At 49.7% G+C, this 18,458-nt stretch overlaps 1 protein-coding gene across 2 annotated transcripts; it reads right to left on the bottom strand.

Annotated features, from left to right (window-relative positions):
- Positions 1 to 1,289: 1,289 nt before the first annotated feature.
- TMEM74B (transmembrane protein 74B) lies at positions 1,290 to 6,673 on the bottom strand. Of its 2 annotated transcripts, none has more exons than XM_054467702.2 (2): positions 6,126 to 6,673; positions 1,290 to 2,306 (listed from the first exon to the last, which is right to left on the bottom strand). In XM_054467702.2, exons 1-2 carry the CDS (start codon positions 6,286 to 6,288, stop codon positions 1,567 to 1,569), a joined length of 903 nt encoding a protein of 300 aa, XP_054323677.1. In that variant the 5' UTR covers positions 6,289 to 6,673; the 3' UTR covers positions 1,290 to 1,566. The 2 variants fall into 2 exon arrangements, with proteins under 2 accessions (XP_054323677.1, XP_054323678.1); XM_054467703.2 differs by lacking the exon at positions 6,126 to 6,673 and adding an exon at positions 5,890 to 6,107.
- Positions 6,674 to 18,458: the final 11,785 nt, after the last annotated feature.

Genomic DNA, 18,458 nt, shown 5'->3' with positions numbered 1-18,458 from the left:
TAAAACCTACCAGTAGGAACAGATATTTGATCTGTCATAGAAGCTGTGATATTACACTCCCCAGATGTTCAACTCACTGGACTGAAGGCTCAAGTTACAGCTAATCAGGGCCTCTCTATCCTACAGACCCCATGCCCCCCCACCCCCCCACCCCCAAGAAACAGGATCCTCGGCCCATGTGGCCAACTGAGATGGAGTAAGTAGGACCTACATGGGGCAGGGGATTCACTAAAATGACTCCTGTAGGGTCTCTACACCAGTGGCTTAGAAGGCATGTGCTCTCGAAGCCCTCTGGGGCCATTCAGACTGAAGGATGCCTCCCCACAGTCCTCAAACACCTGTATCTCCTTGCCCCAGGGCCTACTTCCTTTCCTTATCAAGAGTTTAAAGAAAGTCTGCAGGAACCTAGAAACATTTCATAAGAAAAAAACAAACGGCAATGTGGCCAGCATGTCCAGGCCACCCAAATGTGCCTGATTTCTCCCCTGAATAAACTGTGGCTTCACCTTACTACTATATGGGGGAGATTAAGGTTACAAATTCAGCATAAAAATGTTTTTTCCTGCTATCCAAATAAGGTCAGGAGCAAGAGACATACTATGGAGGAGAAGGTGATCAAGGCCTGCATCATACCCACAGAAATAAAATAAAGCCCTCACCCTTTCCTGTGTAAAAGATCCTTCTTGCCCAGAGAACTGGGTAATATTGTGCACTTGGCTTTGTAAAAATGTGTCACTGCAGGAAATTAGACCCCAAGACCAAAACCAGGCTGTAGCAAACTTTGAACTGAACCCAACCCCACCAGGGAGCTCTTTCCTGAGACCATGAGAGCTGCTGGCTGTGGTGGTTCCTGAGGTCAGGCCAGAAAATGGCAGGGAGAATGGTTAGTGCCTGGTGGATGCCTTCCTCCCCTGGAGGGGTGACCGGACATAGAGACTGGGTTCCCATTCCCAGGGAAGAACTAGAGGGACCTGAGGGGTCATCCAGTCCAACCCCCTCACTTGAAGGCAGGGCAACTGAGGCCTGGTGAAGGTAGGATCACAGTTTAGTCAGTGGGGGCACTAGGGGTCACTCTGGTGCTGCTGACTTCTCCCCTCATCATGAAGCCACCTCCCACCTTAGATGGTCAGGGCTGAAAGGGACCCCTCCATGGCCAATCAACACCCTCATTCAGCCGATAAGGACAGAAGAGGTCCCTCACTCCCCAAGGCATGAGGGAAGACGATGGGCAATCTTTCAAAACAGCTCCCAATCTTGAGAAATGCCAAGAAACCTCATCCTCCAAGAGCAGCGGTTTCCAAACTTTTGTATTTTTAGCAGCAGAAGCCATCCTCCAAACAAAACCGTATGCAAAACCTCAGCTACAAAACAGATCAGTGGGCTGCTTGCCCGTGTGGGGCATGGGCTGGTCCCCGAGCTTTCCCTCCAGCACCCAGTACTTCTTCCACAAGGCCCTATGTGAGCTCAGTTTGAAACCCCAGGCCTTGGCAGGGGTCAGGCGGGCGGGAGCGGGGAGTGGACCTTGTAGCACTAGAGCTAAAGCAGCCACATAAGATGGGCTAGTTCTTAAGACCTCTGGAGGGTGTGGCTAGTCTCTGAGACCTGGACAACTTCATTCTCCACCAGGGCCTGGCCCCCATCCCCATTGAGCTGTCTCATGCGCAGGTTAATGGAGCCGTAGGTCTTCCTGGAGCCCTTGCCAGGGACGAAGGTCCTCCGGCGGTACAGCTCGCCCTTGCACAGGGAGACCATGAGCAGCACCGACAAGAGCATGCCGCCCACCGTGAGCAGCCCGAGGCCTGCAATGATGCACTTGTCCAGGTGGGAGCCTAGGCGGGCGTAGTACATCTCTAGTCGTTCCATCTCCCGCGCTGTCACTGTGTCCGGATTGACTCGAGCCTCACGGGGGATGGCATATGCTGTCACCACTAGAAGAATCCCACTCACCAGGAAAACGAGGGCGGAAACAAAGCCATAATCCACTGGGCGGCTCACGGGCTCCAGGGCTGGCCCCTCCTCTGAATGAAGGGACAGATCATCCCGCTGGGATCGGGGCAGTGAGGAGGCACCCCCAGGGGGACTGGGTGAGCTGCCCAGTCTCGTGTTCCCAGAGTTCTGGAAATGGGTCTCGTGCTCCTCTGAAGAGAAGCAGGCATTCTCCACACCCTCCCTGGATGGGGCCACTGGGCCCAGGGGAGCTGATCTCCTTGGGGCTTGGGGACCATTGCTCAGTGTCTTCAGTTCCAGACCAGGGTGAGATGCCATTGGGAAGGAGGGCCCCAGCTCATCCCTTGGCCCCTTGGCAGCTGGAAGAGAAAACAGAAAGTCAGTTGAATGTAGCAACCTCTCCCTGTTGTGGAGGACATCATACCAGTCCCCAAGCACATGAAGGTGAGTCAGGCATGATTCCCACTTGGAGGTGTCTGCCAGACAGAGGGGAAGACAGGGAATAAGACAATGACAGAACAGTGTGATCCGGGCCCAGATCCCACTCCACCACCAGCTGGGGTATGGCTGTGGGCAATTCACTAATCCTGTCTGGCTTCAGTTTCCCCACCTATAAAATACTACTACTACTGCTACCTTCTAGTTCGCAAAGCTGGAGTAGGATTGAGATAACCTATACAAAGTACTCAGAACACTGAGTGCTCAGTGTTAGCGATGAGTTCCTATTATAATGGAGGGAATGTAGATAGTGTGAATATCAGGCTCAAATCCCAGCTTCACCACTTGAGCTTGGGCAAGTGATGTGACCTCTCCAGATTCGGTCTTCTTCTTATCTGTAAAATGGTAATGAATAAAATGCCTCCCTCATAAGGTTGTTGTGAGGATTTAATAAAATAGTGCACACAAGACCCTGGCCAGTGCCATCCATGGACCTTGTTGTATGAGGGAAGGATGACGGAGGGGTGGGGGAGGGGGTAGAAATGCAGAAGTTGTGGGAACAAAGAGGAAGGGAAGTTTCTGGGAGTTGGTGGCATTTGAGCCAGATCTCAGAAGATGAATTGGATATTTCCCAGCAATGGAAGGTGATGAGGGCATTCTGGAAAGGGGAACAGACTGCCTCAGAGGCCAGCTGGGGCCGGCTCACAGAGGACTCCGAAAGCCAGGCCAAGGAGCTCGAGAGCCATGCAGAGCTGAGGAGCTGAAGCAGGAAGTGCTGACATCTGCCTCGGCTTCAGAAGAAAGGAGGACTGATGGGATGGGAGGGGGCAAAGTGGAGGATGGGGGTCCAGCAAGGAAGCCAGCAGGTTCGGATGGCATGGCTAAAAGGGCCAAGAGGAAGAGGCAGACAGGAGAGCCATGACTAGGTAAAAGCCAAATGCCTCTATGTAAACAGAAGGGTGGGGACCTGGACTAGGACCACAGGAGGGGAACCAGGAGGGAGAGGCAAGGAGAGGGACTCTCTCTGTGCTGCAAGAGGAGTTACCCCACCCAAGAACCTGAACACACACCCACCCAGACACAGACAGCACATGTGCATTCCCACTCAAGGATACTGACTTACAGCCTGGGGACCATATTTGGCTGATAGAAGTTTTGCTTTGTTTTCTTCCTGGCCTGTTCATTTGTTTTTGGTGAATTAGTTGCAAATGTATAAAAAGCAAAAGATTTTAGATTTTACATTTTAAATGCTGGATTCCTGGCTTCTCCTGCAAAATGAAAGAATCTGGCCACCTTAGGCCCCCGTTCCCTTGTATACTCACCTGGAGTTTGCAATCGGGGCTGTTAGGCAGATCTAGCCTCTCCCCGACAGGTCCCACCTCAGCCCCCTTCCCTGCCTGGCATATGTCATTCCTAATCCACAGCAGAACTGCATCATTCCTTGTATACACTGATGGCCTGAGGGCACATACACTCAGAGCCCTAGGCGCACAAGTCCATGGGCTACAGAGACCACCAGGTGCAGAGTGGCTCACATGCTCCGGTGTGTCTACGCACACATACATGCACACACACATGATTCTCTGCATTCTCATGCCGGAGTTTATTCTCCAGTGCACTGTGGTTCGTTCTGTGTGTGTGTGTGTGTGTGTGTGTGTTTCTCTTTCTATGTGTGTGTGTGTGTAAATATGAGCAAATGAAGTGAAGATGAATGGAATGAATGAATGAATGAAACTCTAAGAGCCTCAGTGCAGGAAGACATGTTTTTCAATCTTTCTGACCTTCTTGTCAATATGGACTAGCATCAGACACCTCCTCTTAGCACATATAGGGCCTTTCATGTGAGTACAAAGCTCTTTTCCCTTTACAACCCATTTCTATCACTACGTCTCTCTTTCCAGCGTCTCAGTTTAGTAAATGTTTACCAAGCACCTACTAGCTGTTGAGCCATGTACCCGACACTTCATGCAGGAGTATCTCATATCACCCTCACCAGCCCCACGATCCGGAATTACTGTCTCCATTTCATAAAACATGGCCAAGATCCCATGGCATGTATGGGAGGGTGGAGGACAGGAGTTGAATGCAGATTCCCTAAGAATTATTATCACGTACAAACCTGCAAACTCATACCCCTGTGCTGGTGGCATCACTCCACCAGCCTTCCCTGGCTCTGCATCCCTCACTCATAGACTCTTCATTTTATCCAGCTGTTTAACAGCAACCGTGAGCACCTTGAGAGCAGGGATAAGTTTGAATTCCATCTGGGTCCCCAGCCTGCGCCCAGACTGCTTTTACTTTCCAGTGAATAGACAGAAAAAAGAGATGTGTTTGTTGGTTGGCTTTTTACTCTTAGCACCAAAAACATTTTCCTGAGTGCCCAGGCACAAACAGGGACCAGCAGTGGGTGCCACATGGGTGCTCAGAAGTGGCCCCCACCCACACCCTCAGCACCTTCCACCCAGCTCAGCTCCTGGAGTGGCCCAGGAACCCCTTTCCCAGACTGACATATTGATGCCTCCACACCCTGGAAGAAATCTGGAGCTCCCAAATTCCGGGAGCAGAGCTCTCCTTCATGCTGCAGGGACCCAAAACTTTTTTCTTAGGATGCCAGTGAGAGGGCAGAGAAAAACGAGGATTCCTCTCACCCAGAGTTAGGACATCTCTCTGTTTCATGCACAGGTTCAGAGATACTCACCAGTTACACAAAGGCCGTGCCCAATTACCCTAACATAAGCAGAAACACACCAACTGACACAGCTGCTCCTGCCCACCATTCACACCCCACGACCCCACCAGTTACTCTCTAATTTCATCTGCAGTCAGACAGGTCCTGAAAGGAACACTCCAGTTCCACACTCACTCCCCCAGCAGCTGTTCCCACAGCAGTACCCACAGACTCCCAGAAGCCACGTAGTGTGACCCTCGGATCTTCGGGCCACACGAGTACCCATACCCTGGGAGGGGGCAGGACTGGTCACACGCACGCGCGCGTACACACACACACACACACACACTCTTAAGTGCCCCTGGGAGTAAGATCCAAGCCAGATCCACCAAGACCCGCAGGGGCCCAATACCCCATCCACCGCGCGCACCGACACCCGGAGAGAGGGACGCACAGCGGCTGTGGATGAAGCTTCACAAAACCCAATCGATAGACACACGCACGAGTTGTACACAAAGCCTTGGGGCGCGCAGATACGCACACGCAGGTCCACGCTGTTGTACCCAAAGTTGCGCGCAGAAAGCCCCAGCACGCCGGCTGCCCACCGCGCCCGCTCCCGCCGGCCCGCAGTCCACACCCCCTGCTCCTGCCCTTGACCACAGACGCGGGACGGGGCAGGCCGAATCAGACCAGGCGGAGGCCCGAGGAGGCCGGGTCCCCTGGTCGCATGTCCTTCGGCGGGCCGCGAGGTCAGGGTAGCTGTCCTTCGCCGCCACTCCCCGCCCCCGGCCCTCGGCCTCCTGCCGCCCCCAGCAGTCCCCGCTCCGCGTGCGTACCTGTGCCGGGCCTCCCTCCCTGCCTCCCCACGCTGGGGCGAAGGGCGCCCGGCCGCCGGCGGGCGAGGGTGCGTCCTCTCCGGTGGCCGTCCGCCTTCCTGCAGCCGGCGTCTGCCTGCGGGGGTCTCTCCCGCGGCGCAGCCCGGAGGGCGCGGGCCTGGCCGTCACTGCCTCGCCCTCCCGGTCTCCCGCCCGCTTCCCGGCCCGGCCCGGAGCCACTGCCGAGGCGCACGTACCTGCTCGCGCCGCGCGGAGCTGCACGGCGGCGGTGGCGGCCGCTGGGGAGGCGAGGGGGATCCGAGGACAGAGGGACAGGAGAAGGGGCGGGGGCCGGGGCTCGCCGAGCGCCGCCGAGCGAGCTCCGCCCGCGGCCGGCGAGGGCGCCCGGAGAGTTAGCATGGAGAGGGACGGGAAGGCGGGTGATGGGCTGGGGTGAGGGTGCGGGGGCTCCAGTCCATCGTCCTCCCCTCCCCTCCAGGCAGATCTGGATCGCCAGCGCCTGGGCTTAGGGAACTGGGGCTTCGAGCCCGAGGTCCCCGGGCGTAGGGGCGGGGCGGGCGGGGGGGTGCTGAAGAAGACCCCTCCCCCGCCGCCTGCCTCTCCACACCACTGGAGAGCCCCTATAGCGCCAAGCCCAGGTGCCTCCCCACTCCTCACCCTCACTCTTCCACTTCCCCTTCCCCCCACCCCCCACCCCACACACAGCCCCCAGGTAGGACCCTGGGTCCTCTCTGAGGTCCTTAGGTCGGGACGGTCTCCTCAGGCGCTTGCGGCTCCATGGCTCAAGGGCGCCACCTGAAGGCTGCAAGAAAGAATCTGACGATCCCCCTCCCCCTTTTCGCTGCAATTTTTTCTCCGTGGGACAGTGGAGTGCTCCGCCCAAGAGGGGTGTTCTCTTGGGGGCATTGCCAATGGCCAAACACACCCTCACCCTCCAAGGCCCAGCTGTGGGGCCTCTTCTCCTGGAACCCCTCCCTGGGCAGAAACCCACTCACCCCAGGGGCCCCTCCATCTGGGCTCTTCTTTTGCCTGCACTGTTTGCTCTTATCTCTGACGGTCGTGATTTTGTTTAAGGGTCAGCCTCCTCCATCGGACTGGCAGCTCCTGGAGAACGGGACCCATGTCTGATCGCCTAGAACGACCTAGGTGGGTGTGGGTGAACAGGCTATGAATAGGGGTGACTTTCACTTCTTTCCTTTACAGGGCCGGAGTTAAGATGAGTCCAGTGAAGTAAGTGCCTAGAGTACCAAATTCATGGAGACATTTCCTCTTTGGGGAACACACGTCAACCCCAGAGACAGGTTTGGTCTGAATCGTGCAGGTTCCGGAAAGACACGGTGACCAGCTGAATCGTGTGGTCTCGGGTAGTACCTCTGGCCTCTGAGCCTGTGTCCTCTTCTGTCCATGAGGATCGTGAATGTGCAGGCTTCAGGGCTCTGGGAAGGCCAGCAGAAGCTGGCCATGTGGAAGGACAGGCGAATGAGAGTGCCATGTCCTGCTTCTCGGCCACCTCATGAGCGGAGCCTGACCTGCCTTCCTCTAAAGTTCTGTGCAGCCCTCACCAACCAGGAGACTGGAAGTCACCCTGGATGATGGATGCCTGTGCCTTCAAGGCCAGCATAGCCTAGCCCTAGGCAGGTCCACCAGGGCTGGGAAGGCCTCCGTTTCCTCCCAGCCTTACAGAGGCCTGGCCTGTTGTTAGAGACTTCAAAGGGATACTAGGCCCTGGCACCGCACTCCTGTTCAAATCCCAGCTCCACCCCCACAGCTGGGTGCCCTGGTGTAAAGGACTGCCCTCCTGGAGCTCGGTTTCCTCCTCTGTGACACGGATGTAGGAAGTGTTATGGGAATGGGATGAGATACCTCCCTTAAAGAACTCACTGTTCCTTCCCTCAGTCATGCGCTGTCCTACCTCAGCCTTTGCGCTGGCTGTTCCTTCTGCCTGGGACGTTTTTCTTTCTGATATTTCCTGCACTCAACCCCTTCCCTCACTTCCTTCAAATCTTTGCTCAAATGCCACCTTCTCAGAGACGCCATTCCAGGCCATCCTTTCAAAAATAGCAGTGCCCCAGCACTCTTTACTCCCTCACTCTGAATTTTTCTCTATAGCATTTACCAACTGACATTAGTTTCTGTTTGATTATTGCCACCTCCACTAAAAAATAAGTGCCAGAAGAAGAGGGTTTTTGCCTGTTTCCCTCCCTGCAGTATCCCCAGACACTAGAAAAGGGGCTAACACCTAGGAAGCTCTGGATAAGTGCTCACTGAATAAAGAACAGAGAAAATGGGCAAATACTAGTTAGCTAGGTAGACTCCATCCCTACACTCAGGAAGCTCATATTCTAGTGGGAGAAAAGGATAAGTAAATGTAACATTGCTGTTATAGTAAATGCTACCAAATAAAAGTATAGAGTGCAAGCCTCAAACAAGAGTGCCAACCTAGTCTTGGGGATAGGAATGGCTTCCTGTAAAAGTGTGGATTGAGCTGAGATTAGAAGGGTGAGTAGAAGGCAACCAGATAAAGAGGGGAGGAAAGAGAAGTCCAGCAGAGCGCCTAGCATAGGCGAAGACCTTGGAGTAGAAGGAAGTGTGTGATGAGTTTGAGAGTTGAAGGAGACCTGTGTGGTTGTCATGGAGGGCCTGATAAGGAACCTGGTAGGAGACGAGCCTGGGCTTAGCAGGCCAGGTCAGTGCAGAGCCTTACAGGCCAAGTAATTTGTTCTTTATCCTCAGAGCAGTGGAGAGCCTCACTGATGAACATAAGTAAAGGGTTAACAAAACCTTTTCCTCTTTTGCATGAGAATTTGACCTTTGGAAGCTCTGTTTCCTGGAAACAGATAAACATATGTCTGCTATGTTACTAAGCAACATTGCTTCTGATAAAAATGACCCCTGAGGAGGAGGCTAGAATGATCCATGTGAACAGATTAGAATTGGAGATACCAGAATGAACTCATGTTTAGCTTAATATAGATGCAGATGATTACATACAGAAAGTTATATTTTTATATATATATACATACACACACACACACACACACACACGGGCTAGTATACACACATTTATTTCCTTACTGTCAGGCGAGAGGGCCTAGAAGCAATGATACTCCATAGCAACAAGCACACGTAGCACTGAAATCTTGGTTTCTAATACCATTCTCCAATAAAAGGATCCAAGGCTCCTTGGAGAAATTGCTGTTTATAGGACTTGGGCAGGAAACACTACAGGATGAGCCCAGAGCATCTGATAGTGCCAGAAAGTAAAGAAATGCTACACACACACACACACACACCACACACACACCACACACACACTACACACACATGCCATACACACACTCTACACACACTACACACACCACACACACTACACACACGCCACACACACACTTTACACACACACTACACACACCACATGCATACCACATGCACCACACACACCACACACACTACACACACACCATACACACAATACACGTACTACACACACACCACACACATACACTACATACACACACACTACATACACACACCACACACACTACACACACACCACACACACATACACACACACCACACACACACACAAATGGTGGGGGTAGGAGCTAACTGAAAGAGTTCCCAATGGCCAAAGCTGGAAAAATTTGAGTGACAAAATAAATAAGGTAATATTGGACTGTAACAAAAAGTATGAAATAAATATCTATGAGTCCATACCGATAAAAATAACTGAACAAACAGGTAGAAAAGATAAATCTCCCGTGCAGAATTCCCAATTCTGTATCTAGATAATTCAGTCCTTGAGGAGGGGAACTATAACTCCCCATTTTGAAAGTGTGAGTTGCACATAATGACTCCCTTTCCAAGAGTGTTTTATGGAAAGCGCTGGGGTGGCGGGGCGCGGGCGGGGGGTGGTGGGAAGTAACTTTACAGTGGAGAAACTGACAAACGTGATGACCTCAGCCAGGTGATGAAAGTCAACTCCAACAGTCAAATCATGTCACTAGTAGGTACCTTGGATATGATGCGGCACAAATGGCACTTTACCTCTGTTGTCTTCCTCCCCAAAACCCATAGCTGCAGTCTAATCATCAGATAAACATCAGACAAATCCCAATGAAGAAAATTCTACGAAACATCTGACTAGTTCTCCTCAAAGGTCATCCAAACAAGGAAAGTCTGAGAAATTGTCACAAACGATAGGAACCTAAAAAGACGTAACAACTCAATGTAGTGTGGTACCCTTGATAGAGTACTGGAACAGAAAAAGGAAATTATGCAAAAACTATGGAAATATAAATAAAGTATGGACTTTAGCTAATAACAGTGTATCAGTATTGGTTGATTGTAACAAATATACTCATGTAAGATGTTAACAGTAGGGGAAAGTGAGTTTGGGGTTGATATCCTTTGGATGTTTGTCTCATCCAAATCTCATGTTGAAATTTGATCCCCAGTGGTGGACTTGGGGCCTGGTGGGAGATGTTTGAATCATGGGGGTGGATCCCTCATGAATGGCTTTGTGCTGTCCCCACGGTAATAAGTGAGTTCTCACTCTATTCATTCACTAGAGAACTGATTGTTAAAACAAGAGCCTGGCACCTTCCTCCCCTCTCCCTCTTGCTCGCTCTCTTGCCATGTGATGTCTGCTCCCCTTCTCTTTCTGCCATGATTGGAAGTTTCCTGAAGTCCTCACCAGAATCAGGTGCTAATGCCATCCTTCTTGTACAAGCCCACAAAACCATGAACCAAATATTAATAAACCTATTTTCTTCATAAATTACCCAGCCTGAGATATTCATTTCTTCTCCATCCCTCCTTCTCCTCCTCCTTCTTGTTCTTTCTTCTTCTTCTTCTCCTTCTCCTTCCTCTTCCTCTTCCTCTTCTCCCACTCCTTCTTCTTCAGAGATGGGGGCCTCATTCTGTCATCCAGGCTGGAGTGCACCAGCACTATCATAGCTCACTGCAGCTTCGAACTCCCAGGCTTAAACGATCCTTGCACCTCAGCCTCCTGAGTAGCTGGGGCTAGGTGTGCACAACCAAGCAGGGTTAATTTTTTTCTTTTTTTGGTAGAGACAGGGTCTCACTATGTTGTCCAGGCTGGTCTTGAGCTCCTGGGCTCAAGCAATTTTCCTCCTCAGTCTCCCAAAGTGCTGGAATTACAGGCATGAGCCGCTGTGCTCTGCCTAGGTATTCTTTTATAGCAACACAAATAGACTAAGCGATATATGGGAACTCTCTGTATCATCTTCCCATTTTTGCTGTAAATCTAAAACTGTTCTAAAAAAACATAAGTTGTTGTTGATGATGCTTTTAAACACCTCTGAGAGATAACTTGCGTCTGGGCTGGAGGGAACTATAAATATCTGGTGGGAAGTCATACTTTTGGTGTCCTAAATATAGTGATTCATGTAACTGGACAGGTCCAAAGGCATTGGCTCCTGTGGGACATGAAACTTTTAAGCCAGGATCATTCCTGCACCCACCTGATGGGGATTTCATCTGGCATCTGAGTGGTACTGCTCTGCCGGAAGAAGCAAAGATTCCTGCCAAGAAGAGCATTGCGTGCTGTGCTAGCAAGTGGAAGTTCCTGTGCTGTATCCTTCAGAGTAGGTCAATGCCAAGTGTGGCTTGTGGTCAGCTGCTGAGCCTGAGTGTGTATTGAACCTAAGAAGACTCCCTTGTGGACATGGCAGTGGGTGATAAGCGAGGGAGTGATGTGAGTAGATTTGCACTGCGAAAACATTCTCCCTCTGGCTACTCCCAGGTGCAAGGGGACAAGAGAGAAAACAGACCATGTGGGAGATTATCATGGTCATGTTGGCACACAGAAAGTCCTCAATCAGATAGCTGTAATTATGTATCTGTGGAGATGTGTGATCTGTGAGACAGAAGGAGGACTTCCTATAGGAACGTGAGGAGAAACACTTAGTCTGGAATGTTCCAAAAGGTAGTGGTATAGAACATAATTTTAGGTGTTAAGTAAATAAAGATGTTTTGATTATCTATCACTGCATAACAAACCACCCCAAAACAGCAGCTTAAAGGAAAAATATTATTTATTTTCTCACAGTTTTGCAGTTTGGGCTGCTCTCAGCTGAGATAGCTCAGCTCTCGTCTGTATGGTGTCAGCTGGGGTGGCACAAACAGCTGGGAGCTGGCTCAGACTGGACTGTGTGTCTATAGGCTTGGTTCTCACTGTCAGCTGGGTTTTTTCATTCTCTCCTACATGAGCTCTCCATGTAGCTAGCATAGCCTTCCTTACATAATAGTGGTCTCAAGGTAGTCAGAGTTCTTACATGGCAGGCAACTTTCCCCAGAGCATGAAAGAAAAAGCTGCTGGACCATCTTAAAACTGAGGCTTGGAACTGGCCTGGCATTGCTTCTGCTGCATTCTATTGCTTAGTGCAGGTCATGGGCCAGCCTGGATTCAAGGGGAGGGGTCTATATAAGGATATGAATACCAGGAGGCATGTGTCATTGGGAGCAACTAGAGTAACAGTCCCCCATCATCTATATTACATTTATCTCTGTATCTATACACACACATATCTATAAGTGTGTATTCATTTCAGTGACTAAGTGTTTTAAATTGTTTTAGAAAATGTATAACTAGCGGCTGGGCGCGGTGGCTCACGCCTGTAATCCCAGCACTTTGGGAGGCCGAGGTGGGCGGATCACAAGGTTAGGAGATCGAGACCATCCTGGCTAACATGGTGAAACCCTGTCTCTACTAAAAATACAAAAAAAATTAGCCAGGCGTGGTGGCGCGCGCCTGTAGTCTCAGCTACTCAGGAGGCTGAGGCAGGAGAATGGCATGAACCCAGGAGGCAGAGCTTGCAGTGAGCCGAGATTGCGCCACTGCACTCCAGCCTGGGTGACAGAGAGAGACTCCGTCTCAAAAAAAAAAAAAGAAAATATGTAACTAGCTCATGAAACCAAAGATATCATGGGTGATACTGACGAGAGTAAGGGCAGAAAAATAAGTCTATATGAAGTTGATGCAATAAAGTCTGCTGGTTTCCTCCAGTATTCACTCACTCTTTCTTCCACTGTAATAGGAGCTTTGATCAATAGTGGGTACAGTGCACCAGAAGAAGGATTTCATTTCCCAGCCTTCCTTACAGCTAGGTATGGCCAAGTGGATGGTAAGCCATTAGGATATGAGAGGACGTAGTGTGGGAAAAATGCGTTAAGTCTCCTGAAAGGAAAGGAGTGTGCCCTCTTACTCTCTTTTTGTCCTTCCTGCTGCCAGGATGCAGAACTGATGGCTGGAACTTGAGCAACCATCTTGGACCATGAGGTGGAAGCCTATTAGGTTGGAAGAGCAACAAAATTGAAGGCACCTAGATCGCAGATGACTAGATGGAAACACCAGAATGGGATAGTTCCTCATACTTTTGTGGATGAGAGAAACAAACATCTATTTTGTATAAGCTACTACTACTTGGGATTTTCTGTCACTCAGAAGAACTAAGTCCATCAAAGTAGAATCAGGCTGGGTGCGGTGGCTCACCCCTGTAATCCCAGCACTTTGGGAGGCCAAGGCAGGTGGATCACCCGAGGTCAGGAGTTTGAGACCAGCCTGGCCAACATGGTGAAACCTGTCTCTACTAAAAATACAAAAATTAGCTGGGTGTGGTGGCATGCACCTGTAGTCCCCACTACTCAGGTGGCTGTGGCAGGAGAATTGTTCGAACCTGGGAGGCGGAGGTTGCAGTGAGCCGAGATCGTGCCATTGTACTCCAGCCTGGGTGACAAGAGCAAAACTCAGTCTCAAAAAAAAAAAAAAAAAAAAAAAAGTAGAATCAGTAGGCAAAAACTGAATAGGTATATGAATAGCTGAAGATTGAGAAATACAGATGCAATCTGATCCCTTGTGTTCCAGGTAAGAAATCTCTGAAGCCAGCCTGTAGTATGTCCAGGAGGATGATATGAAAGAATAACCCAAGGGAGACTGAGGTTTTGCTAGGTGAAGGGAGTGAGTGGAGCAACGAAAAGTTCCTGGAAAAGGAAACAACACTTAAGCCCAGAGATGAAGTAATAGTAGCAAATTATTTGTGTGTTTATTTTATTTGACAAACACTTATATAACCCTTCCCATATGCGAGGCACATGTTTTTACAAATATTAACTCACTCAATCATCTTAACCACCTGATCATGTGCATACTATTATTGTCCCCTTTTTAAGATGAGGAAATCAAGGCACAGAATAGCTAATAACTCTGTGTCCAAAGTTACACAACTGGTATCTCATGGTTTGGGGATTCAAAACCAGACCTCAGCTCAGTGCTTGTAACCACTCTGCTGGCTTTCATCGTAATTTTCAAAGCACTCACAAAAGTCTTGAGAGGCTGTTACTATCATCTCCATTTTCACATTTGGGAAATTTGAGTGCCAAGGAGAAAGGAGATTATCTTACCACTACACTAAGGAAGCAAAATTCCAATCAGACCCAAGGGCCCCTGACTTCCAGGTTGATTTAGGGACCTCAGATAGACCTAAAGTCCTGGGGCTGATCAGCCCCATGCCTAATCACCCATACCCCACTCAGTTTTCACCTTTCTCAGAATCTGGCTGGGATCTGGTGTTTGGGTTTGTTTACTTGTGTCATATTTACCCCTGGCATCAGCCTGGCTCATCTGGTTTTCCTAAAGCTCTAATACTTTCATGGAGTGGCCCTGATATCACCGTAATGGGACATGGTTCAGGGATTTCAGGAAATTAATTGGTGGTCATGCTCCAGGCCCTGGAAGGAGGGTCCACATTCACACTCACATGCACACAAATCTTCAGCTGGCCTGGCTGGCGTTCCCTCCCTTTCCACCTGGTCTGTATGAATCTCCCAGCCTTGGGGAATAAAAATCCTGAGTGTTGTGTTCTGTCTGTGCTGTGGAAAGAGTAAGGGGGGAGGCGAGGAAAAAGAGAAATCAAGACCCATATTCCTAGCTTCTACAAGAGTGAGTGCCCCTACCTAGCAGCTCCTTGGGGGCAGAGGTCTTATTGTCTCTCATCCATGTGCTAGCACAGGGCCTAGCACACTGGGGGTGCTGGGTTAGGTAGATTCCAAGCCACTCCCCTGGGAAAGGGCAGGCCCAGGGAGAAAGGAGGAGCCACCGTGATGGAGGTTGTTTGATGGTGCACCTTTTGTGTGGCAATCCCTGCACTTGGTCCTCTGCACTCTGACAGATTGGTAACCTGGAGTTTACTCACCATGGGAGGAAACTGGAGCTCAGATAAATCAGACTACCTGCCTCAGAGTCACACCCAAGGCTGGTTGAGGCCAAAGGATGCTCTTCTGTCTGTCCTATTCTGCTTCACCAGAGTCTCCACCATCTCACCAGGGTCAAGGACTGCCCTCCATACAGTAGAAGATTGCAGGATGGTGTCCTAGATACACCAGCATGAGACAGGTGTGTATAGGACACAGGTGCAGAGCAGAGGGTGAGAATACCCGTGTCCAGAACACTCCTGGATAGATATGCACAGGATAGATATGTCAGAAAGGGGTGCAGGGTGCTCATGTGTACAAGGCACATATGGATAGGACACTGTTTTTGTCCCTTTTTGCTGCTATAACAAAATACCTGAGACTGGGTAATTTATAAAGAACATGGCTAGGTGCAGTGCTCATGCCCATAATACCAGTGCTTTGGGAGGCTAAGGCAGGAGGATTGCTTGAGCCTAGGAATTTGAGAGCAGCCTGGGAAACATAGACAGACACCATCTCTACAAATAAATTAGCCAGGCATAATGGTGCACACCTATAGTCCCAGCCACTTGGGAAGCTAAGGAGGAAGGATCTCTTGAACCCAGGCTTTTGAGGCTGTAGTGAGCTGTGATCGCACAACTGTACTCCAGCCTGGGTGACAGAGACCTTATCTCAAAAAAAAAGAACAGAAATTTGGAGGCTGGAACATCCACAGTCAAGACACCAAAATTGGCATCTGATAAAGGCTGCTATGTTTCCCAGATGGTGCCTCATTGCTGTGTCCTCACATAGCAGAAGGCAGAAAGGCAAGAAAGTGCTCCCTTCAGCCTGGTGCCTTTTTATATGGGTGCTAATTCCATTCATGAGGTCAGAGCCCTCATGAATTGCCTCCCAAAGACCACACTTCTTAATACTGTTGCATTGTGGATTAGGTTTCAACATCAGTTTTGGAAGGGACACCAACATTCAAACCATAGCAAATGTGTTGTGAGTTGAGTTCCCTCAGAAGTAGGCCCAAGACAAGAATTTGAGTGCAAGTGGTTTATTTGGAAAGTCATCCCAGGAAGCACAGCAGAGGAATGGGAAGTGAGAGCAAAAAGGAAGTGCATCCAATACACTACAGGTGCATTAGTGAGTCCCTGACTGCCATGAGCAACTGGGGCTCAGTCCCATTGGACTGAGTACTGTTCCACCTGAGATCTGAGGCCACAGAGCTCTCACTATTTATCCGCCAGCACCTGTTTGTCATTGTTGGGGGCTATTCCTGCACTTCCAGCCTGTCCTCTGCACATGTCAAGCATGTTCCTTAAGCAGAGTGAGACCTACTTGCAGTAGGAAGCCATAGGCACACATGGAGAAGGTAAGTGTTGAGGGAATATGAGTGGGGCCCACAGCGTTTGCTAGAAGACACAGAGTACAGGGCACATGTGTTGAGGACCCAAAAGGACACAGTACAGGGCACAGGCAGAAGACAAATGATTGGATTACTGGCCTTGCTTGTCTAGGCTAAAGGAAGAGCCTGCTGAAAGGGGGTAAGGAGCGTCAGAGAGATGGTAATAGGCCACCTGAGCCAACTGGTGCTCTGTCCCCATGCCCCCCCGGTTAGAGCGACTGCATGTGCTTGTGTGGTAGGAAAGGCAGGTTGAAGGGTTCAGCGGCTCTAACAGTGCAGACACTTCTCTCTTCTAGACCTCCACCTCATTTGTATTTTACAAAGGAGATGAGGGCTCAGGTGCCCAGAATAGGAGGGGAGGCAGCCCAAAAGGATGGGAAGAGCCCTGGACTAGGAGTTGGACACAAAGGCAGAGCTAAATGTCATCTCCGAGCCCACTTGCCCCATCTGAGGAATGGGAATAACTCCACCCTTGTGTCTCAGGGCAGATTACCTACCATGCTTGCATCTTGTTTTCCCTGTCTGCATAGTGAGGGTCACAGAACTCTTCTCTCTCCTATGGACTTCACAGAGAGCTATTGTAAGGAGCAGATATGGTCATGAAAAAGAAAACACTTGAAAGAGGGTAAAACACTTAAATACATAGGTGGAGGGATTATGGAAAAGGCTTGGAAGGGGAAAATAGGGGACTTGGCTTCTGCTCTAGCTCTGCTGCTATATTGTTAATAAAGACATTCAAAATAATCGTGCTTTCAATAAAACAGAACTTATTTCTCTCTCACAGAAAAGTCTACTTAGCAGCTCAGGCTGACATGCTGGTTCACCAACCATGAGAGACCCGGGCTCCTTCTGCATTGTTGCTCGGCCATCTTGCACATTGCTGCTCCAGCTCCAGCCCTTGTCACTACATTGCATCAGCAGAAGGAGGATGTGGGGAAGTAGGAGGTACATTCTTCCTTCTTCTTAAGGGAAGACATTGAACCTTAACCTAGAAATTGAACTCATCACTTCCATTTGTATCCTATTGACCAGGATTTAATCACGTGGCACACTTACCTGCAAATGAGTCTGAGAAATGCAGTCTTTTGCCATATGTGAAAGGGAGAAGGGATATTGAGGGACAGCCTGCAATTTTTGTCATAGCCACTGACTAGCCTCATTTATGTATTTTATATATATGTTTATTTCTTTTGAGACTGTTGCCCAGTGTGAGGTGCAGTGGCTTGATCTTGGCTCACTGCAACCTCCGCTTCCTGGGTTCAAGCAATTCTCCTGCCTCAGCCTTCCGAGTAGCTGGAATTACAGGTGTGCACCACCATACCTGGCTAATTTTTGTGTTTTTAGTAGAGGCAGGGTTTCACCATATAGCCCAGGCTGGTCTCGAACTCCTGGGCTCAAGCAATCCACCTGCCTCAGTCTCCCAAAGTGCTGGGATTACAGGTGTAAGCCACCATGCCTGACCAAATTGTATATACATTTATATAAAATTATATTTATATAAAATACATGAGCCAGCTTCCCATATATGTATATTATATATATTTATATATATAATTTATATATGTAAACTTTATATATAAAAAATACATGAGCCCACTTGCCACATATATATATATATATATGCACCAGGCTTGTGGTATAAAGTAAGATTTTGAACCAGCTGATTGTGAATGGACCCTCTTACTTGCGGGCCGCAAGCCCTGAGAGGTCAGGCGTGAGGTCTTTCTTGCTCACCACTGTATTCAAAGCATGCATTGCAGAGTCTGGCACAGGGGAATCCATAGTAGTATTGGCTGCCCATGGATGAAGAATGGCTGGCCATTCTGGCTTTCGTATTTGCTAGTGACACTTTTCCCCACTCAGGGGTTTAAGTTCTTTCCCTTTGCAGGCCTCCTGGCTCCACCTTCCGCCATCTTCATGTGCCAAGCCTTTCTGAGCCCATGAAGTAAAATGTGCTCTGAGC

Source organism: Pongo pygmaeus, chromosome 21 (genome assembly GCF_028885625.2).
Source record: "Pongo pygmaeus isolate AG05252 chromosome 21, NHGRI_mPonPyg2-v2.0_pri, whole genome shotgun sequence".
NCBI lineage: Eukaryota > Metazoa > Chordata > Mammalia > Primates > Hominidae > Pongo > Pongo pygmaeus.
Note: the sequence above shows the minus strand (reverse complement) of the source record. Positions and strands in the feature narration are given on the sequence as shown.